General features: G+C 40.5%; 2 protein-coding genes across 2 annotated transcripts in view; both read left to right on the plus strand.

Moving 5' to 3' along the window:
* Positions 1-1,119: 1,119 nt before the first annotated feature.
* On the plus strand, positions 1,120-1,992 carry LOC307107896 (putative G-protein coupled receptor 141; the record flags this gene model as incomplete). The annotated part of the gene is made up of 1 exon (XM_079785448.1): positions 1,120-1,992. The coding sequence occupies one exon, from the start codon at positions 1,120-1,122 to the stop codon at positions 1,990-1,992; it is 873 nt and encodes a 290-aa protein (XP_079641574.1).
* A 7,763-nt stretch (positions 1,993-9,755) lies between these two features.
* NME8 (NME/NM23 family member 8) overlaps positions 9,756-26,182 on the plus strand; it is a gene marked incomplete at both ends in the record, with an annotated part of 37,085 nt that continues 20,658 nt past the window's right edge. The window contains 7 exons of the mRNA XM_079785457.1: positions 9,756-9,788; positions 9,867-9,924; positions 10,122-10,228; positions 13,310-13,381; positions 17,185-17,301; positions 22,405-22,471; positions 23,440-23,513. Coding sequence (XP_079641583.1) covers positions 9,756-9,788; positions 9,867-9,924; positions 10,122-10,228; positions 13,310-13,381; positions 17,185-17,301; positions 22,405-22,471; positions 23,440-23,513 — 528 coding nt within the window. The remainder of the gene's footprint in view (positions 9,789-9,866; positions 9,925-10,121; positions 10,229-13,309; positions 13,382-17,184; positions 17,302-22,404; positions 22,472-23,439; positions 23,514-26,182) is intronic.

The following is a 26,182-nucleotide window of genomic DNA, read 5'->3' on the forward strand; positions in this document are numbered from 1 at the left end:
TCTTACTTGCAGGGCAGTAGATTGCCAGCGCTCTTCCTGCTACACCATCACTACCCCTTATGCATCCACACCCGAAAAACTCAAATAAAAACTCAATAGAACCTACTCTCAAGCCCAAACTTTTTACCAAAATGTTAACACACCAGTCTAGGAGAAGATTCAGGATTAGGAAGAAGAAAAGAATGTAGGTAATATACACTGAGTGGCCAGATCATTATGATCTCTGAACGCATAATAATCTGGCCACTCAGTGTATATCCTATATAATAAAAGGCTAATATGCAAATTGTTCCCTCCACCAGGAGTTCGACCAGCAAGCAGGCCAGCCAAGCTGTCCCCTCCTCCTGGCCAGGCTGGCCAGACCCCACCCATGCACAAATTCATGCACCAGGCCTCTAACACATACACTGAGTGGCCAGATTATTATGCATTCAGAGATCATAATAATCTGGCCACTCAGTGTATATTCTATGCTGCTCCTTGCTCAAAAATTATTCACAGAAAATATTTTTAAACATTGTCTGATACACCTTCTTACAAGAATTACACATGATTGAGACTGTCTTCTCTGCACAAATTGGGTTTTCTGGCAATAGGAGGGATGGTCTTTATAGATCTGACATGAATATGCACTGTGAGCATACTGACCTGGCCTTTATTAAAAAAATATTTTTATTTTGTCCATCATGAATTTTTTGCATTGATTTTGATTCTAAAAGATATTGCCTTAAAATAGTATTCATTGTGATGACTGAGTTTTTGGCTCTTCCTTAAATTTCATGCTAGAGGCTAACATGTCTCAGGCTGATCCCGGCCTTGATACTTGAGCCTAGACGTATAGGTTAATAGAATACCTGAGTGTACACCCAAATTTTATATAAAAAAACCCTCTTATTTTGTCCCATTCACCTCTGTTTATTCAATATGTTTGGATAATCAAGTGGAGCCTCTGACAATATTTATTGGGTACACAGTTTTAGGTTTGTAAATAATTGGCTAGGATTGCAAAACTCAAAACGATTAATGTGCAGTTGCTGTAAAGTTTCAATATGTTCATTATACTTTTGTAAAACTTTTCATTTAAGGGTTTGTGGTCTTCTAAGCATTTTGTGGTGAAACATGGATTCAATCAATGCAACCACCCCATCAAACGCACACTGCATCTCAAACGCACCCTGCAGGATGATTCTGATAATCATCTACGGCATGGTTTTGCTTGGAGGTACTATTGGAACAGTATTGATGTCACGTTTGATGTTCAAAAGGAAGAGCCGATCAGTGATGGCCACTATTGTTCTTAATATCATAGTGCTACACTCAATCCTCTTAGTCAGCCTTCCGTTCCGCCTCAGCTATTACGTATTAAATGTCTGGGAGCTTGGATCCTTTACCTGCCGATTGGTTAGCAGCATAGTATACTGTCATATGTACTTCACCTTTGTTTTCTATGTGGCCATTGTCATACTCCGATTGCTCATCTATTTTAACAAACTCCAAATGCAAGAGTTACAAAAGTACCATGCGGTAGTTTTAAGCATTTTTATTTGGATGGTGGGTAGCTTAATTTTTTTGCCAATATTTTTTTTACTATACGGCATAGATCCAAGTTACTCAGGATACCGATGTTTTGAGTTCCACAAAGATCTCAACCGCAGGAAAGTCATTATTGTGAACTATTCTCTGATTGTCGTTATGATCACAGTGGTCATGACCCTCTTTCTGATACAGGTGGGTGTCATCGTTCAACTGATAAGGGCTCTTTGGCCTGGTATGTGGACCCATCAAGAGTTTAGAGCTCAAATCAAGAGCTTCTTTTTCCTTATAGTGATAGTTGTCTGTTTTGTACCCCACCATGCATTCCGGGTACACTTTATTCAAAATTATTCAGGGACAGAAAATTCTGAGCTAGTTCTTTATAATGAAATTTTTATTGCTTTAACTACTCTCTGTTGCCTGGATATGCTGTGTTTCATAGGTGGAGTTATTCATTAAACAATGTTTTGTCACTTGCTTTGTAATCAGTTTTCTGTCATTGTAACAAAATAGTTTCAATTAAATGGATTCTACTATGATTTCAAATTTTCTGCTCTTAGTCATCACCAAATTATTTTTCCATGAAAAAGTGTGAGAATTTATCTGTTTCCTTCTTCTCAAGAGAACCTTTGTCTGTTCTCTATTAACTGTATAATATAGTTCAATGTCCTTAGCTCTGTACAAGTTGACCCTAAACATCCCTTCGAGACTTAACCCCCACTTCTTTTTTCATGCACTATTTGTTTCTACTAAGCACAGCTATTGGCTTTCCCTATACACCATCCAGGCTGTTATCCTTTTTACATTTACTCTCATGGAGCTTTAGTCTTACAATGTTCTTTGTCTCCATCTCCAAACTATCTATTCTTTGAGGTCCATAGATCCTCAAGATAGTGACGTTATAGAAACCTTAACTCATTCAATTTATGTTTATGAAAATGACTGATAGCTAGTAAATTTACTGCTGCTGGCTGTGGTATTTGAAGGAAAAGAATAGCTCAGATAGTCAAGAGATTTAGAGGAAACCATTTCAGAATTGAAGGGAAATTGACGTACTTTGATTCTTACTAAGACACAGTAGGTATCAGAAAGCTGAGAGTGCCTCCCAGACATGGATCCAGTAAGCAAGAAAAAGAAATTTTAAAAGGTGGAAGACATCTGGATGTAGTCAAAGAGTACTAGAAGACTGTATTAGAGTTCAAAACATTGAGACTGTGGGACTGTTATTAACCTGTTCAAGTTACCCTACATGACCAAGCAGTGTTACATAACTAAAATCAACACTGGTGCCCTGGGCTGGGTGGCTCAGTTGGTTGGAGCATCGTCCCATGCACCAAAAGGTTGCAGGTTCGATTCTCTATCAGGGCACATACCTAGGTTGTGGGCTTGATCCCCAGGAGGGGAGCGTATGGGAAGCAACCAATCAATGTTTTGCTCTTACATCAATGTTTCTCTCTCCCTTCCTCTCTTTCTAAAATATCAATAAAAACACATCCTCAGGTGAAGATTAAAAGAAAATCAATACTGGTATCAGTTAAATGAAATAAAAACAACCAAGACAACCAACTTGGATTCTAGTTATCTGATATAAAAATCGACATGCTCTTTTGCTTTGCTTATAACTATGCTGCCTTCAAGACTAAATTCAATGAATCAATTAACCAAACAATGCCCTTACTGGTTTACAAGGCAGCCTAGCTAACACAAGAGTTTTAGAGTCATCTGGAGACCTTGGATTCAAAACTGGTTAGTAACTATGAAATCTTGGATTAAGTATTTATATTAGTGGCAAAACAGCACCAGAATGTGCTGAGCTATGGGTATTTTTTACTAATGGGCCACTGGTTGGGTTTGGCCCTTGGGAGTTACCGGTAGGAGATGCCATCCTGAGGGAGGAGTGAGGTTGCAGGATTTATTCTCTGTTCCTCCCCTAGTACCAGCAGGGCCTGCAGCCCTTCCGGCTACAGCTCCTGCCAGGTGGCCTCTGGGTTCCATTATGGACTTTTCTCCCTTTGTGACTTCAGGCCTAGATGCACTGTTGCTAGTCTCACTCCCTTCTCAGAATGTCTGGTGGCCTCAGCAACTCTCCTGGATGCAATGCTTATCACAGCTCGATTCCTCTGGGAGTTAAGCTCCCTCCTGAGTTTGACTCCTCCTTTTTCCTCTCACTGTGGGGCTGGTAGCTACTCCTGCCACCTCTCAGGGGTGTGTTTGCTGCCATGACCATCATCGCACAATGACCTGCCCCGATGCCCAGCATAGGGCTGCATTCCTTGATTGGGGAAGTGTTTCCCAGACTTAGATACTGTTTGGACTCAGGAACATAATACAAAGGCCTTTATGTGAAGGAAGCAGAATTGATCACAATGAACCATTACATTTTCTTTCTTCTTCTCCTCTCCCAACTACTTTTAGGGCTATCCTGCTAGGCCTTATTTTCCCACTCCAGATGGTATATCCCACTCCTAGAAATATCTTCCAAGCTGGAACTGTAATCTGGTTGTTTGGGGAACTCCACTTGGGGATAACTGATGAATCACATCTTAAATTCATTTCTGGGAAATGTTAAATTTTGACCGCATAAGAGAATTTTTATTTATTTATTTTTTGCCACTGTGCTATCACAGATTGGAAAACTATTGGAAAATAATTTAGGGAGTCAGAAAAGCTGGTTATGGATTGAGGGGGCTGTATCAGATACGAATGAAAATTTTGTCACGCTGGGCTCTTTAGGGGCCACAGAAGAGGGAGTAGTGGTGGCAGAGGTTAGACTTCAGTGCAGCAACCTCAGTACTTGCGTTCTGGCTAAGAAAGAATTCAGATCCAAGACTCCAGTTATAAGAGAGAGTTGATTTAGAAAGTCACAGAAGTAGAAAAGATGAGCCAGCTGGGCTGTGTGGGCTCAGGAAATAAGTTACAGTGGCAAAAGAGCCCTTGGAGCTTCGGAGAAAGGCAAAGGTAACATGCCTGGGGGAAAGTAGAGGGAGGAGGGGAAGGCACAAGCACTGCACCCTCCAGTGAGATTGGGCTGGGGAGAAGGGAGGGGAGGCGTGGGTGTGCTCCCTAGGGGGAGAGCCCATGCTGGGTCCTTTGTCTTAAGTTTTTGTCTGTTTTCCAAAGGTGGGCATTCTAGGGGAGCTCTTAGGGGAGGATCTTAATAGAATATTTAGCAGCTTTATGCGGATGCACCAAAATGAGATTTATTCCCCTGGCTTCATTCATCCTTGGGTGTGGTTGGCACAAATGGCACTAATTGATTTCTGTTATCCGTCTCCCTGAGTAGGGTGATTTAAACTATTTTTTACCCTCTGGTTAGATAAATAGCTCTGAGAAGTGTAAACCATTTACTCTTAAGTGTCCTTGGTTAGGGAAGATAGGATTTTGTGATTCACTAGATGGCTGTAAACTGCTTGGCTGTTTAACTATCTGTCTCTGTTTCCCTATTTTACTTGTCCTGGCTTACTAACCTGTCTCAGTAGGGTTTGTGTTAGAGAAGAGGAGAGAGAACCCTGCTCTGTGCCCAGACTAATCTTGGAGGGAGTATTCCTCTCCGGGCACAACAATGGGACTCATGTTGGACTTCTAGGAGGATCTAAGCACAGGCCTTCAACTCTAAACCCACAGAAGCTTCTGTATTGGAGCCTTTGAGGCTCTGATGAGAATGGGTCTGAGACTGAGAAGAAAAAACTATCCTGAATGACCGTGATGTCTGCTTGGAAGTGGGAAGGTGAGGGCTGGCTCCCTTGCTACACATTGATCAGCTTTGCTCTATGCCACGCTGTCAGGCTGCATTGTCAGGCTCCTAGGAAGTCCTTTCACTCCTGAACAGAGACCCTTTAAAGCTGGGAACGACTTAGGTGCAGGACCTCTTGGGAAGCTGTGAGTCTCAGAGCTTTATGTATCTTACAAGCGGGGATGTGTCATGTTGGAACTGTGGTGAATGATGACTGACCAGAGGAAAGACAATGCTGAGCCCCATTGGAGAGTATTAGTCCTCCAAACGGGCAAGGGTGGGAGGGCTTCAGAGGCTTGGCGCAGGATGTGGTCAGAGATGTTTGATTTCAGAGCAAGCCGCTTCTCAACTGCCACCACAGAAGTGCAAATAGCCACCATAGGGACTTTCTGAACAGTCACTTACACATTATTATGTATAAAATTCAAAGGGTTCAGACAGTAATGTCGTGAGTTGTTTTTATAAATATATGCAAAGGAACAATTCACATAAAAGCTTTAGGCAGAATATATTAAAATAGAGAGTTTTGATTCAGATTTTACTGAAGAAATTAAATAATAGTAACAAGAGAGAAAAATCTCAGAGCTCTTATAAATTTTGGCATTTAGAAATTTGTCCTTTTAAAACTAGGACCAAGAACATCTTGTTAGAAAATGTCAATTCAGTGTTGTACTAGTTGAGACAATTTATATTTTTAAAAATTCTATAGCCATCATCAGATCCTGCCTCAGAAGGAAACAACCAAAAAAAGCAAGGGGCAAGAAGTAAACATACGTGCCAACCGTGGAACACACTCTGTTAGGCACTTTCCATCATTTATATCATTAATCTCACAAACATGCTACTATAATCCCCATTTTAAGATAGAAAAATTAGGGTTGAAAAGGTTATATAATTTGTTCTATGTTAGTCTAAGGGTAAAAGGAATGCCAGGGTTTAAACCTAAATTATTAGACTCCAAAGTCTATTCACTTTCACATCAAAGAGGGAGGGGAAATTGCCTTGTGAAGGGCATTGAGCTATCTAGTAAAGGTAAGAGGGTAGCATTAAGATGTTTCTGTAAAGATGGCTATTATGATGGGGGGGAAAGATGTCTTTGAAAAAATGCCCATTAGCTTAGAAAAAAAAGCAATGCTCAGAAAATAAGTGAAATGTCATGTTAAAGTAGCAAGGAAAGCCAGATTAAATGAGAATTAATCTTCATAGTTAAAATAGTTGAAAGTAGCTGAGAAAGAACCCAAGGACAATAAAAGAAAATCTACTGTAAAAATACAGAGGAGAGTGAATTTAAAAATATTTACTGCTTTTTCTGATTCTAAAATAAATGTAATTGCATAAAATGTGGAAAATATAGAAAAAGTAAGAAAATAAGATAAAGATTACAAGTAATTTCACCATCCAAGGATAAGTAGTAATATCTTTTCAATGCATCCATCATAGTCATTTGTAAGAATTGATCATCTTTAATATAATCTCCTCTATTTGGGTCATTTATGTTGCTTCCAATTTTTATTCTAATAAAGTTGTTCAAACATTAACAAGTATTCATTTAGAATTAATATACTATAATTATACAAGTAATAGTTGATAATTTTCAGTATCAGTAACCAAATATTGCAGTATAATTAATGGCTTATTGTATCTACTTTTTGTCACCACTCTAGATAAAAACCACTATAATAGAATATCTCTATTTTGATATCTTTATATGTATTTAAATGCACAAAATATTTATATTTTATAATAATTGTATTTAAAAAGGCAATTTGCACTCTTCAAAGAATTTTTATTTCATCTACATTTAAAAAAACTGATGGCATAAAGTTGTTATAATATTCATTGCTGTTATTTTAATCGCTGTGAGGACACTAGTGATATCACATCTTTTATTTATGATGCTGGTAATTTTTGTTTACCCTATTTTTCTTGATCACTATAGCTCTGAATTTAATAATCTCATTGATCTTTACAAAATACAACTTTTAATATTGTTAATATCACCTTATTTTCTGTTTTCTATTTACTTGGTTTTTATTCTAACTGTTCTTATTTTTTTTCTTCACCTTACTTAAATATGTTATTTCTTTTAGTTCTTAAGTTGTAACTTAGATCATTATGTATTTTAAAACCTGTCTTATTGTAATATGTCTTTAATATTATACTTTCCCTTTAACCACTGAGTTACCAACGTCCAAAAAATTTTTTTATGTTGTGTTTTAATTATCAGTCCATTTGAAATATTTTCTAATTTCTCTTTTGGTTTCTTATTTGACTCACTGGTTATTTAGTAGAGTGTTGCTTAACTATTGGGTGTTTAAAAATGTATCAAATATTTTATTGTTATTGATTTCTAGTTTATTCCTACTGTGATTAAAAAATATGCTGAAAGATTCCAATTTTTGAAATTTATTATGATTTTTAAAATTACATACTATATGGTTCATTGTGGAAAATATTCCAAGTGTACTTAAAGAAATGGTGTATTCTGCAGTTGTCAGTATTTGTCAATTTGGTCAATTTGATTGATAAGGTTGTTTACATCTTCAATAATCTCACTGATTTGTGTGTACTTATTCTATCAGTTATTTGGAAAGTGTTGTTAGAATCTTCAATTATGATTATGGATATGCCTTTCTTTCATTTAATTCAGGCAATATTTTTTGCTCCATGTATTTGAAGCTCTGTTGTTTATTATATACATTTTAAAATACTTGTCTTCCTGGTGAAACTTTTTATCATCAGGAAATGTCTATCTGAAAATATTCTTGTATTGAAGTCACTTTGTCTGATATTAATATAATCATGTCAACTTTTCATGATGTTTACATTATATCTTTTCCATTGTTGACTTTCAACTCACCTGTACCTTTATATTATAAAGCTTATCTTTTTACTAAATGCTACACATCATGGGGTTTTCTAATTTTTCATTTTGAGTCCTGGGAAGAAAGTTAATCACCTACTAGAACAATTAAATACAAATGTTTAAAATAATACAACAGAACTCAGAGTCTTTACAAGGCTGACATTGGCCAGTTTTTGACTAACACTTACTAGATTTGCAAAGAAACAGGAACTTACAACCTTTGCTCAAGAAGAAAAGAGCAGGTCAATGTAGGAAAGAACACTTTTAACAAATCTTGAAAGATAATGTCAATTATATGCAAGAAGCAAAACAAACTATTAGACCCATTCGGGAGTAATATCTTTCCTGGGCTATTTGGCATTTATAATTTACATTCTGCTCTAATAAAATATAAATACATTTTCTTATAAGTAACATTGTCAGAGTGCATTTTGTCCTTGAAGTCAATTCTAGGAAGTCCCAAATCAAAATCTCATCAAGTTTATGTTTCAAAGCCTCAACATTCAAGGTTTTTGCACTCAATAGAAGTAATGTTTGAAAACCCAACTTCACCTGTTGCCTTGCATGGGGAGACTGAGACAGGGAGGAGGCAGCTGAGGGAGGAGGGGAAACAGGCCTTTGCAGTCCGGGAGCGATTTTCCCAGCCAAACGCAGGTAACCTTGGCCCAGTTCTGAACGCAGTGGTAAAGCTGGGAGGAGTGGGGGAGGGGTGGAGGCGGGAGAAGCGTGAACGGTGGGAGGGTGCGGGGGCGGGGGGGTGGGGGGTGTGTGCCTGGGCTCGTGGGCGGCCCGAAGGCTGGCAGGAAACGTTGGCGCCCCACTGCTTCCCGATCAGCACCCACAGAAAGCGCAGCAGGAGCCGGGCCACACCCCGCCCCCGCCGCCCCGGGGGCCCAGGTACTCAACTTGGTGGAGCTCACCCACAAAGGCCACAGGCCTGGACCAGGGGGCCGACTTAGATCCTGGGGGGCTGTTCCTTCCTGTTCTTCAAACAGACCCGCGGAGCTTACAGGAGGCTCTGGTTTGTGTAGGGCTTGTCGGGGGAACCCGCACGGTTTGCTGGGATGTAGTCTTGGTTGCCCTGGGTCACGCCTTCGTTTCACAGAGTGTTGCTATCACACTCGCAGACACGCTCTCAAAGCCCCGGACGCCACCCAGCAGGTGTCTGGGCCTCGCTGGTTGAGCACCGGTGGGCAGTTGATGCTGTGCCCCGTACAACTGAGCGGCCTTGTTCTAGACATGAAATCTCCTGGGGGAGGGACTGCAGGAAGACCCATGAGCATGTTCAGAGAGAACGTGTGCTGGTGAACACAGAGAACATAATGCTCCAGGAAAACAGACACAACTGTGTTTTGGAAACTCTACCTCCTTACACTCTTACCTGGCTTCGGGATTCTTGTGCTAGGAAGGCGTTTGGCTGCTGTAAGTCAGCATTAGCAGAGCGCCCAGCAGGAAGAGGCCTGGAAGACCCTGGAGTCTCTCTGGGGGGAGTACATCAGCCCACATGGAAGGGACATTTCTACGGTGCATTAAGATGTTGCTTGAACGCATAAACAGGGCAGTATTTAAATTTCTCTGAAATGTTTTCTACTTTTCTCCCCTTTTCCGTGTGATAGGGGATAAATGGCAGGCAAAAAGCGGGAAATCCAGTTACAGGTAGGCATGACCCAGCAGCAATTCTTTGCTTGGTGCACCGGCACTTGAAGGCCGTGTACAGTGCCTTCCGTTTTGCAGGCTGTCATCAACACTCAGAGCCTCTGGGAGGAGATGTTGCAGAACAAAGGCCTCACAGGTACTGGGGCTCCCCCACTGACCAGGAACCTGGAGTTTGGCCCAGGGCACCTCATGGCACTCCAGCACAGAGCACGGCTCCCTACTTCCACATAAAGCCCTGCTATGTCTTTGCCCTTGCCCCTGCCCCAGCCCCGGGATAAGCTGCTGTTTCAGAATCTTTGACTCCGTTCTTTCATAAATATCATCGTCTTCTAGTGATCGATGTTTACCAAGCCTGGTGTGGACCCTGCAAAGCAATGCAAACGTTATTCAGGAAATTGAAAAATGAGCTGAACGAAGACGAAATTCTGCATTTTGTTGTAGTAAGGATTTAATTTCCATAAAACTATTGTTTTCTTGTTACTTTAGGTGTTAAAGTGTTCTCTTTAAGGATTGTCTTGATTTTAACAACCTGTCAACTCTTCAAAATGGACAGTGTTTATGGGTAGTTTTACTATCTGTTTAGTTCAACCTGATCTGAGAACAAATGAGATTTTTACCCCATGCCTATAACATTGAGGTTATTGACCATGGTTGTGAACATTAGAGAAGTATAAAAATGGTTATCTGTTTATTGATGTTTCTTTTCATCTGACCTTATGCAGTGTGTCTCTTAGAATAAGGGCTGCAAGTACTATTCACTGAATAGCTTTGGGAAGGACTCTGGGCATTTACCAGGTAGCAGTTTTCCAATGATAGTGATTTCCCTCATTTATTTGCCTCCCAAGGGATTAAAACATTATAGCCAAACTCATTGAAACTCATTGTATTTTTCAATATATCCACATTAAATTAGTAACTACTTAGAGCAGTGGTTCTCAACCTTTCTAATGTCACGACCCTTTAATACAGTTCCTCATGTTGTGGTGACCCCCAAACATAAAATTATTTTAGTTGCTACTTCATAACTGTAATTTTGCTACTGTTAATGAATCGTAATATAAATATCTGTGTTTTCCGATGGTCTTAGGCTCTACAGCAGCGGTTCTCAACCTGTGGGTTGCCGCTAGCAGGTAGAGCTTTGTTATTTAATATTGTGGCCACCAGGCACAAGTGTCTTTTGAGCACTGAAATATGCTAGTGTGACTTAGGAACTGAATTTTTATTTTGAATTAATGTATTTAAATTAGAAAACTATACTCAATTCAAATATTGTAAAACTTTTAAAGTTGTTTGGAAAAACTTGGGTATGTGAATCTACTTTTTTTACTGTAAATGTTATGAAATCAAATTAGAGACCAATTATTTATGATGAAAATTTAGCCCATAAATTGAGATGTACACTAAGTGTAAAATACACACTAGATTTTGAAGACTTAGTATGAAGAAAAGAATGTGAAATGTCTCAATAATTTTTACATTGATCACATGTTAAGATGATCATATTTTGTATATATTATTGTATAAGAAAGTTGTATCGTTAAATATATTATAATACTAGTTTCACCTGTTTCTTGTTAGTTTTTCAATGTGGCTACTAGAAAATTTAAAAGTATGACTGTGGCTCACATTCTGTTTCCATTGGGCAGAAACATGCCCAAACCACCTAGACCTAAGTTGCAGAAGCAGATAACTAATTACATTATCTTTACTCCCTATCCCTAAAATGCACCATCCCTGAAGCAAACATGAAACCTCAACACATTGCATGTTTCAGGCCTTCTTTGACCCCTCCCAACCCAGACCTTGGGATGAGATTGCTTACTGACCTCAACCTGTGTTTGACTGTCCTTTCCATAAATAAGCAGTCTCAAGCTTAGGAACTCACCTCTTATTATTTTTTTTATCTTCAAGACAGTAAGTGGCAAAGAACCAACAAGAAAAAGAAAAAAAAAGTGAAATAAAATGAGAGAGTAGGTGGCTATAGACCATCCTTAAATCGTTTTGTCTAGAAAAGTTTTAAAAATATATGTATTTTAGAGAGAAAAAGAGAAACATTGATGTGAGAGAGAAACATTGATTGGTTGCCTCCCACACACACCCCAACTAGGGATGGAACCTGCAACCTGGGTATGTGTCCTGACTGGGAATCGAGCTCACAATCCTTCAGTGCATCAGACGATGCTCCAGTCAACTGAGCCACACTGGCCAGGGCGGGCCCTTGTAGTGCTTTAAAAGGCAGCTTTCCACAACAGCCTGCTTTACTCTGAAGAGTCAGAACTACCCGAATGGGGCTGGAATGTGATTCTCAAGTTGATCCTTGGCAGGAAGGAAAACCTAACTTCAGAGGACAGAGGATGGGGCCTAAAGGGAATTAGCACATGCAATAGAAAAAGGGTTGGTATAAGAAGATAAAAGACAGTATCAGAAGGATCTAACAGCTGGCAAATGGATCACAGACCATCAAGCATCATCAGAAAATTCTATTAATCCTGTGTTGTTAGGCTCCTAACTCAGCACACACGGCTCAAGCTGTGTGAGGATACAGGCCTGAGGTTTATGACTGTCCTCCCAGCAGTACCCAAACCAGACGGAACGCCTCAGCCTGCTCCGTAGGCATCAGTTCCATGACCATGCCTATCCCACTGGGAAGTGCTAGTAGTCTTTCCAAAATATGCCTAACTACCATACTTGCATCTGTTAAGTTTAACCAAAAGAATGTGCGCGTTGTCCTTGAATGGTTTCTGTTCTGTTATGTTTGAGCGCATTCAACAATAGTATATTCACATGAATTGATGCTGTTTTTATACGACTTCTAAAGGGTAAAGAAAATGCATTACTACTAGTTTCCAAACCTCCATTGTAAACAATGGACAGTCGCCCTCTGCTGGATATTTTACTTTCTGCAGGTAGCCAAGGAAAGGGGACCTTTCTGAACTTGTAAATTTAAATCCAAAATTAAGACCTATGACATGGATTACCTTTTACATCACCCTAAGCTGAATAGTCACATACATTTTTTCTGTTATGTTCCCTTTTAAAAGACTTGGAGACTTGTACTAACATTGTACCGATACATATAAAATTCAGTAAAAATTATTTATTGTTCTTTTATAATGTTATTAAATGCTTTACATGTTAGTGCTTTATTATGATATAAACATTGTAATGATGGTATCTGATTACTTTAAAATAAAATATTTGACTTCTGTTCTTTAATATGATAGATTACTTTCTTCCAGCCTCTTTCATTCTTTTTTTGGGTCGTGGTGGTAGTGGTGGGCGGGTACCATAAATGTGAACAGCCAGAAGTCAGGTTGAGGCCAAATGATGCAGAGCCTGACATGCCAGTGTTTGCAATTTGATCCTTAAAACAACTATAGCATACTAAGAGAATGTTGAGTAAATATAAAAATAAAATGTATGTGTATCTGTGTTTGTTTGTTTGTTTGTATATAGTGTATCTAGTGACTTGGATATAGTTTCCTATATTACCATGTGAAATATTAATATATATTTTCCAGGCTGAAGCTGACAGCATTTTGACCTTGCAGCCATTTAGAGATAATTGTGAACCTATTTTTCTTTTTAGTGTTGTAAGTATAATATTTATTTTCCCAAATGTATTATCAGATTCCAATTTCTAGTTAAAGAGCAAGTAGCATTATAAAATTACTACAGAACTCTTTTCTGGTGAAAGTCATTAGATTTTTTTACTTCATCTTTGCTTATCTGTTAATATATTTTATATAACCTGACTTCTAGGAGCTAATAATGGATTGAGAGATTAGACTACCACACACTGAGCTGATCCAGGAAAAGAAACACAAGATGTATTTACCTTTCTTAAAGAAATAATCAGACAGACTGGCCAGTGTGGCTCAGTGGTTGAGTGTTGACCTATGAACCAGGAGGACATGGTTTAATTAAGGATCAGGGCACATGCCCGGGTTGCGATCCCCAATGGGACGTGTGCAGGAGGCAGCCAATCAATGATTCTCTCTCATCGTTGATGTTTCTATCTCTCTCTCCCTCTTCCTTCCTCTCTGAAGTCAATAAAAAAATATTTTTTAAAAAGAAATCATCAGACTTTTGTATGATGAATTATTATTTACAGGAGTGAAAAATTGGAAATTTCTTAGATACCCAGTAGGAGAGATTTGGTTATAAATATTCATATATACCAATCCAAGAAAATAGCTGTGTGATCACTATTTTGTAATATATATTACTTCTATCTCTGTATTTACAAATGAAGACAGAAAGTGCATTCATCAGACTCTATTATGGGGAAAGGATGCATAATTTCACTTTTCTTCTTTATACTTTTCTATATTTTCCAAATATTCTGTGGTGAACACACAACTTTAATAATCAAAACCATAGTAAGTGCTATTTTCTAAGAGGAGAGTACACAGTTAAGTGCTAATTTGTGTGACAAGAGTGTGGCTGCTACGGAGCTAGAGACCTGGGGTGGTAAGGAAAGGCCTCGCACAGAGGGCAAGGACCTCCTCTGCTGCTGGGTACTTCAATTCTCATCTTTTCTATTAAAAATAATGACTTAAAAACACTTCTTGGATATAACTTTTCCCTTCTGTTAAATAATACTCTTGCAATGACTTCAAGGAACTGAATTACTGGGTTCATTGAGTTTACAGTTGCACTGCAGATCTGGATCTGTAGGATTTGATGAATGAGATCAGGGGTCAGCCAGCTTCTTCTGTAAAGGGCCAGATACTAAGTATTTTCAGCTTTGCCGAAATACTGGCTCTGCGTTGGGTCATAGTTTGCTGACCCCTGGCCTGGAAGTTGTTTAGGGAACCAGAATGAGTAACTGCGTGAAGCAGGAAGGGGCTTAAGCTAATGGGACCATGAGGAGACTCTAGCAGCAGCAGCTAGGAGCATGGGACTGAGGAAGAAAGACTGGAGCTCTGGGATGACCATCACCCTGCAAGTTAGCCAGGCCTGGTCAGTAGACCTTAAACGGAACATCCAGTCAACATTCTTTATCTGCAACCACATCCTTCTAATGCTCAGATTTTTTTTTTCTGACCCATTTCTCTAGTTCTCCCCCATCTTTCAAACCCTTCTCCCGTGTGACATCTGGAATTGACGTAAGCAGTTGTCTGGCTTCTAAGAACTTCACCCTGGGCTCTGAGCTTTTGTTCCACTTCCCTGACTTTCCTTAAGTCAGGTTCCTGACTTAGGGCACTTTCTCTGCTGCCCAGAACTGCTTTCTCAGATTGTTCTTGAGGCCAGGAGTAGAATTGATGTTTCTTTATTTTTTACTACAATAAACTTCTTTTCCTTATTTGTTGGAGGCCCACTCAATTTGGTTCATTCTCCCCACCTTACTCCTGTCATTTACTGGCCTTCGGATCAATTGTGTGGATGACTGACAACTTGAGCTTGTGGCTTAAAGTCTTCATTTCACACCAAAGTCCTGCCATCACGCCGGGACTTCAGGATCTACACTGACAACCTACCCAATATCCTGGACTCTCAATTTTTTTTAAATCTTCACCCAAGAATATGTTTTTATTGATATTTAAAGAGAGAGGTAGGGAGAGAGAGAGAGAGAGAGAGAGAGAGAGAGAGAGAGAGAGAGACATTGATCTGTTGCCTTCCATATGTGCTCTGAGGATCAAACCCGCAACCTAGGTATGTGCCCTGACCAGGAATCGAACCTGCACCTTTTGAGGTACATATGGGTCAACACTCCAACCAACTGCACCCCCTGGCCAGGACTGGATTCTCAATTCTTGACCACCCAACTTTCCATGAACTTTTCTTGCAGTGCACCTCATTCAATCACTCCTGCGTTTATGCCTCCGACTTTGTTATCACTTATGCTCCATATTTGTAAGCATTAGGAGCCTCAATCTGTAAGCACAAAACTATCATCAAGTCCATTGTTAGTTTATTCAAATATTCCCACAATGGCCCATTGCATTGGCCAGCATTCTTAGCTGACGACAAATTCTTTCCAGCAAGTTTCATCAGGAAGGGCTGTTTCAAGGGATATTAGAAAGCTCACATAATTGTTGGAAAGTTCCTTTTAGTGGGAAATGGCAATTAGAATGTCATTTAAGCCTTTCTCAACTAGATCCTTCTCATTGGCCTTTGACTATGAGTAAGTCTTTACAATTAAAATAGAATACTTCTTTTTGATACCATGTCCTTCCACAGCTTCCATCCATCTCTCTCCTTTAGTTCACAGCTACGTTTCTCTGAATAATTTTGATGTTTATTTTTACTCCATTTCTTCTCATACCATTAACTTCACACTCATTCAATCTATCTAAATTCTGTCTGATTATTCCACCAAATTTACAGTTGCTAATGTATCCAATTGCCAGCTTATTGCTAAATATAATGAATACTTTTAGGTCTTCATCATACTGTACCTCTCAACTGTATTGAATACAGTGACCAACCAAGTCTTCCTTTGGAAATATTTGCTTCTTCTTTTTGTGTGTGTGTGTGCGTGTGGCTTGGTTTTTCTTTTGCCTTCTCAGATGCTATCCCCTCTCCATCTCCTTTGCAGATTTATTCTTCTTTACTCAGCTGTTAACTATTGACTTTATCACGCCATATACTTTACTCAGAAAACCTCCTCCACACATAGTTTCAGTTGTCACCTCTGATACATCAATAACTCAAGTTTGCATCTTCAGCTAAACCCTATGCTTGAGCTCCAGACTTGAGTGTCCTACTGGTGTCTTGACATTTCCCCTTGGTTGTCTCAAGGGCATCTCACAATGAACTGATCCAATCCTCCCTCTCTCCAGAAAACATGGTCTGCTAGTGTTGCCTCTTTGGGTAAATAACATCTTCATTGATCCAGTTTCTCAAGCCAGAACAGAAAGCTGTTTAGCGACTTCTCTTTACATCATACCCACGCCACACCAGACCTTGGACCTATCAATTTTACCACCCAAGTTTTCCTCACACTATCTGTTTTGTTTTTTTCTTCCCAATCTCATCACCGCCAGAGACTGAGCAACCATCTCTCATCATCGCCTCTAGAATAGCTTCTAACTTGTATATCTTCTCCTGTTCCCCCTCTAATCCTTTCTCCACATGTAGGTGAAATGATCTTAACAAACAATAGTTTTAATCATGGTCACTGCCTCTGTTTAAATATTCTGAAGGCTTCCCAGTTAGGCTAAAACCAAGAGGAACTGAACCGGTGACCTATTGGTGCATGGGTTGACACTCAACCACTGTGCCACGCTGGCCAGGCACTGAGACCTTATTTTTAAATGGCTAATACAATTGCTAAGAAAGGAATGGTGGAAGTATGGATCAGGGTGGGGTTACTTAGTTTAGTTGAAGTGTTAATTTTTGACTTACCTTGAAAATGAATGTTTCCTTCATGTTTTCTTTTCCTGTATAGAATGGCAAAATTATTGCAAAGATTGAGGGTGCAAACGCACCACTTGTTAATCAAACAATTATTAACTTGGTGAATGAGGAGAGGAAAATTGCAGCAGGTGAAATGGTTCGCCCTCAGGTAATACTTTGCACTCCTGGCTATTTTGTGTTTTAAAATAGCTATGACATCTTTTTTGTTGTTTTCCTAAAGCACTTTCCCTAATTCTATAACTATCTAGGTAACTAAATGTTGCAGTTTCTGGGAAATATCTTGGCAATATGAATTAAAGTCCCTAAAAAGCACAGGTATCCTTTGAGCAATTACACTCCCAATAAATTTTCCTAAGAAGCTAATGACAAATATAGAAAAGAATGCTTATTGAGGTGTTGTCTGTTATTAAAAACTAGGGGCCCAGTGCATGAATTTGTGCACCTTAAAAGGACCTGTGGGCACAAGGGGGGTCTCGGCCCATCCTCCAGGTCCCCACCCAGGCCCTCCTGACGTGGGCCCCAATTCCCTGCTTGCTGGCAGCCCCGCTCCCACTACCGCCGCTCCCACATGCTGACAGCGTCGGCCCCACTCGCTGAATAGTCGGCCCCACTCGCACCCACTGATGGCGGGGAGTGATTGGGGCTGGTGCCAGCAGTGGGTGGGACTGGCGGCTGCTGCCCTGATTGTCCCTCAGGAGCAGGGGGAGGTGATTGGGGCTGGTAGCCACCGCTTGCACCTGCTGACAGCACTGAGTGATGGGGACTGGCGCTGGGGGCTGGCAGCAGGTGCAAGCTGCAGCTCTAACACTGGCTGCAGGTGTGAGTGAGGCCAGCGCTGGCAGCAGGTGTGAGCGCCGGCCGGGACTGCGGTGCATGGGAGCAAAGAATTTTCAGTAACCACCAGAGGCTCGCCCCGATGACAGCGACCAGCGCCCCACCTTGGTCTGGTGCCCCCACTCACCTGCTCCACCATCCCACCCCAGCCAACACCCGCTATGTTCTGTGCTCTGCTGCCTGCTGCTGATGCCTGTCATGTTCCGCTTGGGCCCCCTGATGGCCAGCGCATGTCATAGTGACTGGTTGTTTGGTTGTTTGGTTGTTCTGCTGTTCGGTCTATTTGCACATTAGGGTTTTATATATATAGATTTGGAATTAGACAATGGAGAAGATGGCAGTGGAGTAGGTAGATTTTGCTTGCACCTTCTGCTGGAACCAAACTAGAAGTAAAATGCAATTAGGGAACATTCACTCTGAATTATCAACTGAAGACTAGTTAAAGAGGAGATTTTTTAAACAAGGAAAAGCAGAAACTACCTTGGGACTGGTAGGAACAGCAGGGGTCATGAGAAAGGATGGCCGGGCTCCCAGGGGCAGCAGCCCAAGAGTGCGGAGGGATATCTTGGCTGCAGGGGGGGCGGGGGGGTGGAGGGATTCCCCCGAGAGGAGTGAGGCCTGGACCCCCACCTGAGCTTCCCATCTCAGAGTACCAGAGCTGGGAATAGCCACCTATGTAGCATCCAGGGTTGAAAGGCTTGGGGCTTCTATTCATCAGGGAGAGATGAATCCTTCCGGGGACAAATCCGCTTATTTTTTTAAAGGGTCAGAGTGCAGGATTTTTGTTCACAGCCACTCACCCTAGACTCCAGCAGAGGGAGGGCAGTGCAACTGGAGTCACCTGAGGAGAGTCTAGGCTGGGAAGCATTGGGGAAAGACATGGGAGAAAAGCTGCCAGGATCCCTGTGCTTGGTCATTGCCATTAATACCACAGCATCTATATTTCCTGAGGCCATCAGCAGCAGCCTGGAGAAGCTCATCCCATTTTTGGAATCCCTGCTCACCACACCCTGCATCTCAACCCCCCCTGAGGAGGCAGTAGTGGAGACCGAGTCTGGGTCTGTGGGTTAGTCAGACTCAGGGAGCATCGGTGATTGGCTTTGGGTGGAGCCATTTCCCTCCCTTTCCCAGGAATCTGAGTGGCACTCCCAGCTTCCAGCAGACCCCAATGACCTGCTTTCGAGGGGCTCCACCCTCCAGAGGCCAGGGAAATATTCCAGGACATGGGTGGCGGCAGTTCCCAAGGTACCTAGGGACATTTGTTGACCTGCTCCTGGGCCCCGTGCTGCTAACATGTAGGTCTTGGAGCACAGCTTGGCCCCTCCCGAGTGCAGCCAAACTCGGCAGAGGCAGACATAAACTGTGGATCACTTGAAGCTTTGATCAGGTTGCTGAGAGCCGATTATGGACAGCTTCTGACATTGACTAGCACCAAAGTACCGACTGCGCAGCCTGTAAATGGCCCACAAAATAGTCAGCCTCATATAACATAAGCACAAGATCCAAAGGGAGATCTCAGCAGGCACTAAACACCCCAACACTTCAGTGTGTTCTTTTTCATTCTTTTATTTTTTATTGCTTTATTATTGTTTTTTCTTTTATATCTCTTATTTTTCCTTTTCTTTATTTTTCTTTCTCTTCTTTTTTTTCTTAAAAATTTTCTCTTATTTTTTCTCTCCTTTTCTTTTATACTGTTCTCTTTTCCTATGCTTTATTCTTATATTTTTCTCTCCCTTTCACCTTTCATATTTATTTTTCTTTCCCTTTTTATTCTCATATTCTGCTTTTTTTTCTTTTATTATTCTTGTGCTCTTTTCTCTTTCCTAAATCGTTTTTTCTTTTGCAGTTGTTCTTGTTGTAGCTGTTGGGTTCTTTTGCATGTTTTTTCTTTTGTTCTGTCAGCATCTTAAACAGCTCACATGATATGGTCAGTGTTGAGCTTCAAAGTCATCCAGCCTGAGGGGATTCCACCCACAAACAGGACAAAGACAATCAAGACCCAGTTATAATAGGAGAGCCAATTAACCCACACAAGGAAATCCCTAGAGCATCCAGCTAAAGAGATAAAAGAAACTGCATGACTGAGTCCCACAGGAAACTTAATACATAAGGACAATAAGCAACGACAATAAAAAACACAGGATTGTTTCAGTGAAGTTTGGGACAACATGAAAGGTAACAATATCCACCCCAATATCATAGGGGTACCATACCAGGAGAAGAAAGAGAGAAAAGGGTAGAAAACCTGTTTGAAGAATTAATGACAGAAAACTTCTCTAATCTGGTGAGAGGAAAGGTCATACAAGTTCAGGAAGCACTGAGTCCCAATCAAAATGCACTCAAAGAGATCCACACCAACATACATCATAATTAAAATGGCAAAAGACAAAGAGATAATCATAAAGGCAGCAAGAAAGAAACAGAGTTTCCATAAAGCTATCAGTTGATTAAAAAAAATCCCCAAAACAAAAAGCATTACTATATCCCAGAAGGGATTGGCATGAAGTATTCAAAGTAATGAAAAGCAAGGACCAGAACTCAAGACTACTCTATCCAGCAAGGATATCATTTAAAACTGAAGGTGAAATAAAGAGTTTCCCAGAAAAAAAGAAAAAGGCTAAAAGACTTCATTACCACCAAACCAGCATTGCAAAAAATGTTAAGTTAAAGGGACAGCTTTAAGAAGAAAAAGAGAGAGAGGAACATAGGTATAAAGAAAAAAGTGGCAATAAGTAAGTACCTATCAATAATAACTTTAAATGAAAATGGATTAAATGTTCCAATAAAAAGGCACAGGATACCTGAGTGGATAAGAAAACATGACCCATATATATTCTATCTACAAGAGACCCATCTCAGAACAAAAGATTCACAAAGACTGAAAGTGAAGGGATGGAAAAAGATAGTCCATGCAAATGGAAAAAAAAAAAAAAAAAGGCCATAAAAAGAGACGAAGTTATTTATTCTCTTGCCAAAACAATGTTTATATATAAACTAGAGACCTGGGCACGAAATTCATGGACTGGAGGGGTGGTGGGGGGCAGGTCCCTCAGCCTGGCCTGTGCCCTCTTGCAGTCTGTGACCTATTGGGGGATGTCTGCCTTTCGGCTTAGGCCCAATATCCCCGAGGAACAGGCCTAAGCTGGAAGTCAGACATCCCTCTCACAGTTTAGGGCTCTTGCATTCCGAGACCCCTCGCTCCTTATCACCGCCTGCAGCGGAGACGGGAGAGGCTCCTGCCACTGCTGCTGCGCTTGCCAGCCATAAGCCCGGCTTCTGGCTGAGCAGCGCTCCCCCTGTGGGAGTGAACTGACCACCAGGGGGCAGCTCCTGCATTGAGTGTCTGCCCCCTGGTGGTCAGTGTGCATCAGAGTGACTGGTAGTTCTGGTCTTTCCACTGTAAAGGCTGCTTAAGCTTTTATTATTATAGATATATACAGAATCACAGAAGCACTTCCAGGGCTTCTCAAGTAATGAAGACCCTCACTACTGCCCCCATCCGTTCCAGTATTTTACTCCATAGTAGGCAATGAACTATTGTTTTGAGCAAGACTTTTTTTTTTAAGTTAAGGTGTTATCTTTCTGTTTCTAATTTACTAATAGTAATAGTCAGGAATGGATTTTGAAACTTATCAAATACTCTTTTGATTTTTTAATTATGTATTTACTAGAGGCCCGGTACACAAAATTTGTGCATGAGGGGGGTCCCTCAGCCTGGCCTGCATCCTCTCCAATCTGGGACCCCTCGGACCTAAAAGTCAGTTGGACATCCCTCTCACAGTCCAGGACTGTTGGCTCCTAACGCTCTCCTGCCTGCCTGCCTGATTGCCCTTAACGGCTTCTGCTTGCCAGCCTAATTGCTTCCTAATTGCTCCTCTGCCTGCCTGATTGCCCCCAACTGCCCTCCCCTGCAGGCCTGGTCCCCCCAGCGGCCATTCCCTATAAGCCTGGTCCCCCCGCAACTGCCCTCCCCTGCCGGCCCGATTGTCCCCAACTGCCCTCCCCTGCTGGCCATCTTGTGGCAACCTTCTTTTGGTGTCTATCTTGTGATGACGTGAGAGCATCACGCGAGGATGCAACGACCATGTAGGCTTTTATTAGTATAGATTGTTTTCTTGTTAATATATGCTTCTTTCTTATTTTGCTCCTTGTACTCTTCTTAAGTTTTAAAAATTTTTTAACCATTTCCATAAAGTATATATGCATTATTTATGATAGTTCCCCTACCCTACCTATTTTAAATATTCTTTATCCTATTTTAGTGGAAAGCTTGGGAAAAGCAGTGTTAGATAAGTGCAGGCACATTTCCACTTTACCTTTTATCCCTTGAATTATAAATATTTATCAGAAATAAAATTTCTAAAAATTCACTACCACATGAAAATGTAATTGTTTTATTTGCATTTTTCTTCCATAGTATCATGAAATTGCACTTGTAGACTCAAATGCAGATAATGCCAGGGAAACATCCAAAGAATCTATTGGTAAGAAAATTTAAAGTAATGGCAAGGGATTTGTAGTACATGGATGCTCACCACAGCATCACCTAACGTAGCAAAGAGATGGTAATAGCATCAGTGTCAATTGATAAGGAACTGGTAGGATAAATGATGATTTGTGCAATACTAGACTCAGTTATTAAAAGGAAACCTCTTTTTCCCAGCAGGCATGGCTCAGTGGTTGAGCATCGACCTATGAATCATAAGGTCATGGTTTGATTCCCAGTCAGGGCCTGTGATCAGGGCACATGCCCGGGTTGCGGGGTCCATCCTGTGTGGGGCGAGGTAGCCAATCAGTGATTCTCTGTCGTCATTGATGTTTTTGTTTCTCTCTCCCTCTCCCTTCCTCTCTGAAATCAATAAGAAAACAATTTTTTAAAAGAAATTTCTTTTGCTTCCCTTCCCCTTTTCTTTGCTTTCTATAGTCTGGAGCAGAGGTTCTCAACTTTTCTAATGCCGCGACCCTTTAATACAGTTCCTCATGTTGTGGTGACCCCCAACCATAAAATTATTTTCGTTGCTACTTTATAACTGTAGTTTTGCTACTGTTAATGAATCGTAATGTAAATATCTGTGTTTTCCAATCGTCTTAGACGACCCCTGTGAAAGGGTCGTTTGACCCCCAAAGGGTTGGCGACCCACAAGTTGAGAACCGCTGGTCTGGACCAGTGCCTACCTAGTCTGTTTTTTTTTGTGTGTGTGTGTGTGTTTTTTTAAATTTTATTTACAACTATTATTATTATTGTGAATGTTTCTCTTGTATGCAAATGTAGGAAGTGAACCTTGATTCCAAATAGAACCTCTTGGGTAGTTGAAATGCCACAATTAGAACAAAGCTGTCAATGGACAAAAATTCACTGGACATCAGTAGTTTACATTTTTAATTACTAAAACCTTCATTATCTAGACATAGTGCCAAGACAATGAAATTTTTCTATTTATTCTTTTCCCAGACCGAATATTCAGTATTGCTATTATCAAACCTGAGGCTATGAATACTGGAAAAACTGTGGAAATTAAAGAAAATGTAAGTAATATTTCACAATAATAGTTAAAATTAACTGAAAAATAACAACCCCTTAATTGTCAATTTAGAGATAAGCTTATCATTTAGAGTAAAATAAAACATAATGAATTTCTGGTGCCTCAAATGGCTTTGAATGTTTTGTCTTTAAAAGGCCAGAACCACTCAGGCATCCTTATTTAAATAACTCCATTCTTCTATTAGATTGTCGCAAATGTTTTTCATGTTGGGTAAAAACTTGTTATAAGCTAACGTTAGCTTGCTTTATTCCCTATATGTTGTCATAAATGTATGGTCCTTTTTAGATACATGATAGCTTAAGTATGTATTTAATATTTTGCTTTAGAGAAAAAAAATTTTAGAGGAAAATTGCATTCTAATCCAAAGGTCAACAGACATTTTCTATAAAGGGTCATTTGGTAACTATTTTCAAGTTTGTTGGGTACATGGTCTCTGTCACAACTCTGCGGTCATATGGAGAAAGCAGACACTATGTACACAAATGGGTGTGACTATGTCCCAATAAACTTTATTTAAAAAAATACGCAGTGGGCTAGATTTTGACTGCAAGCTATAGTTTGCTGACCCCTGAATAAAGACTTTGTGTTGAAACAACAAAATTATATTGAAATTTGAAAGAATATTGCATGTGCAGTAGAGGAGATCACATAGAGAGCTATTTCAGAAGGGGTTGGGTATTTCTCAATGAACTTCCCATCATGCATTCTTTCTTTAGCTATAGTAGCATTATCACTGGTTAATGATCCATGGACCATGGTACATATATTCTCTCACCCAATTATGAGTTGATTCAATTGATACTTCTCTCTAAGTATAACCCCCCCCCCCCTTTTCCAGATTCTAGTTGTATGTGGGAAGGGGGACACAGACTGTACCTCAGTGCCCCATATATTACTTATCCTATATAATAAAGAGGTAATATGCAAATTGACCCTCATGCCATCATGTCATAAGATGGCCACCCCCACATCATCACAAGATGGCTGCCCCCCAACGTCACAAGAGGGCCAGCAGGGGAGAGCAGTTGGGGACGACCAGGACTGCAGAGGAGGACAGTTGGGGGCAACAAGGTCTGCAGGGGAGGGCAGTTGGGGGGGACCAGGCCTGCAGGGTAGGGAAGTTGGGGGGGACCAGGCCTGCAAGGGAGGGCAGTGGATGGGACCAAGCCTGCAGGGGAGGGCAATTAAGGGTGAACAAGCCTGCAAAGGAGGGCAGTTGGGAGTGATCGGCTCGGCAGGGGAGGGCAGTTGGGGGTGATTGGGCCAGCAGGGGAACAGTTAGGTGTTAATCATGCTGGCAGGGGAGCGGTTAGGTGTCAATCAGGACAGGGGAGCGGTTAGGGGGTGTGATCAGGCTGGCAGGCAGAGTGGTTAGGGGCAATGAGGCAGCCAGGCAGGCGAGTGGTTAGGAGCCAGCAGTCCCAGATTGTGAGAGGAATGTCCAACTGATCGGGCCTAAACCGGCAGTCGGACATCCCCTGAGAGTTCCCAGATTGGAGAGGGTGCAGGCTGGGCTGAGGGACACCCCTCCCACCCCCCAGTTCATAAATTTCATGCACCAGGCCTCTAGTATTTTATAAACTTTTAAAAAATAATATCCATACCAGTAGTTTACTGTTACTTATTCTAGTATGTTTTAATAGCTACAATAGTGAAGATTTTCAAATTATATAGTTGTTTTAGTTGAGGCAATACTTTTAATCATCATTTCATCTGAAATTTTTGTTTTGACATACTAAACAACATTTCAGAAATGTAAATTATGAATAGCTACTACATACCTCACCTCTCTGGAATGCAGTAAAAAGCTACATAAACCACAGGGCAGAAGAAGTTTAAGAAATGTTTCAATAAAAAGAAAATGAACACACTGCATTTTTTAACTATAGCAAAGGAGAAGTTATCAAGTTTAAAAGTTGCTTGAATTTTCTTTTGTCATACACTTACTAGTAGTAACTTAGCAGACATGATTTGAGTATTTAGAAATTTTTCGAATGGAATGTCAGGAGAGGAGTCACTAAGATGTAAATATAGCTCTGCAATATCAATCCAGCCTATGGAACCAGGTCAGAGCTTGCTTTAATAATAGAAGCAGAAAGAATTGGTGCTGGGTACACCCAATCAAATTGAGGTCAAATTATTGATATAATTTCATGTAATTACTAAGTTGCTTTGAATCCAGGTTACACTTTGGACTGTGTAAATTATTTATTGTATTTCATTGTTTAGTTCCTCATTGGACTTGTTATATTAGCCTACAAACTTCTCTTTGTTACATTTTATTATACTTGAGTGTGACATGTCATTAAATTAAATTTTCGTTAAGACAAATAAAGCATGGCTAAATCTTAAATTCTGCCCTTCCCCATAATTTGCTTATTTTTGTTGTAAGAAAATTAAAATATAATAGATCATGAGCTATAACCTTAACAAAGTAAAGCCTTAAAAAAAGTGATTTCAAAAATGGATGGTTAAGAAACTTATGTCTTTACGAGTGATTCAGTTAGTTTTTTCACATTTTGAGGCAATTCACTTAAATAATATATTGTGGTGTCTCTGGATTAAGTCTTGAAAACTTAAATACTAGGGCGCTTGACAAGCGCCTTCTGTGATATTTATTTTTGAGCCTCTTCAAATCTTGTGCCCTTTTGA

Source organism: Cnephaeus nilssonii (assembly GCF_951640355.1).
Source record: "Cnephaeus nilssonii genome assembly, chromosome: 12".
In the NCBI taxonomy this organism is placed as follows: Eukaryota; Metazoa; Chordata; class Mammalia; order Chiroptera; family Vespertilionidae; genus Cnephaeus; species Cnephaeus nilssonii.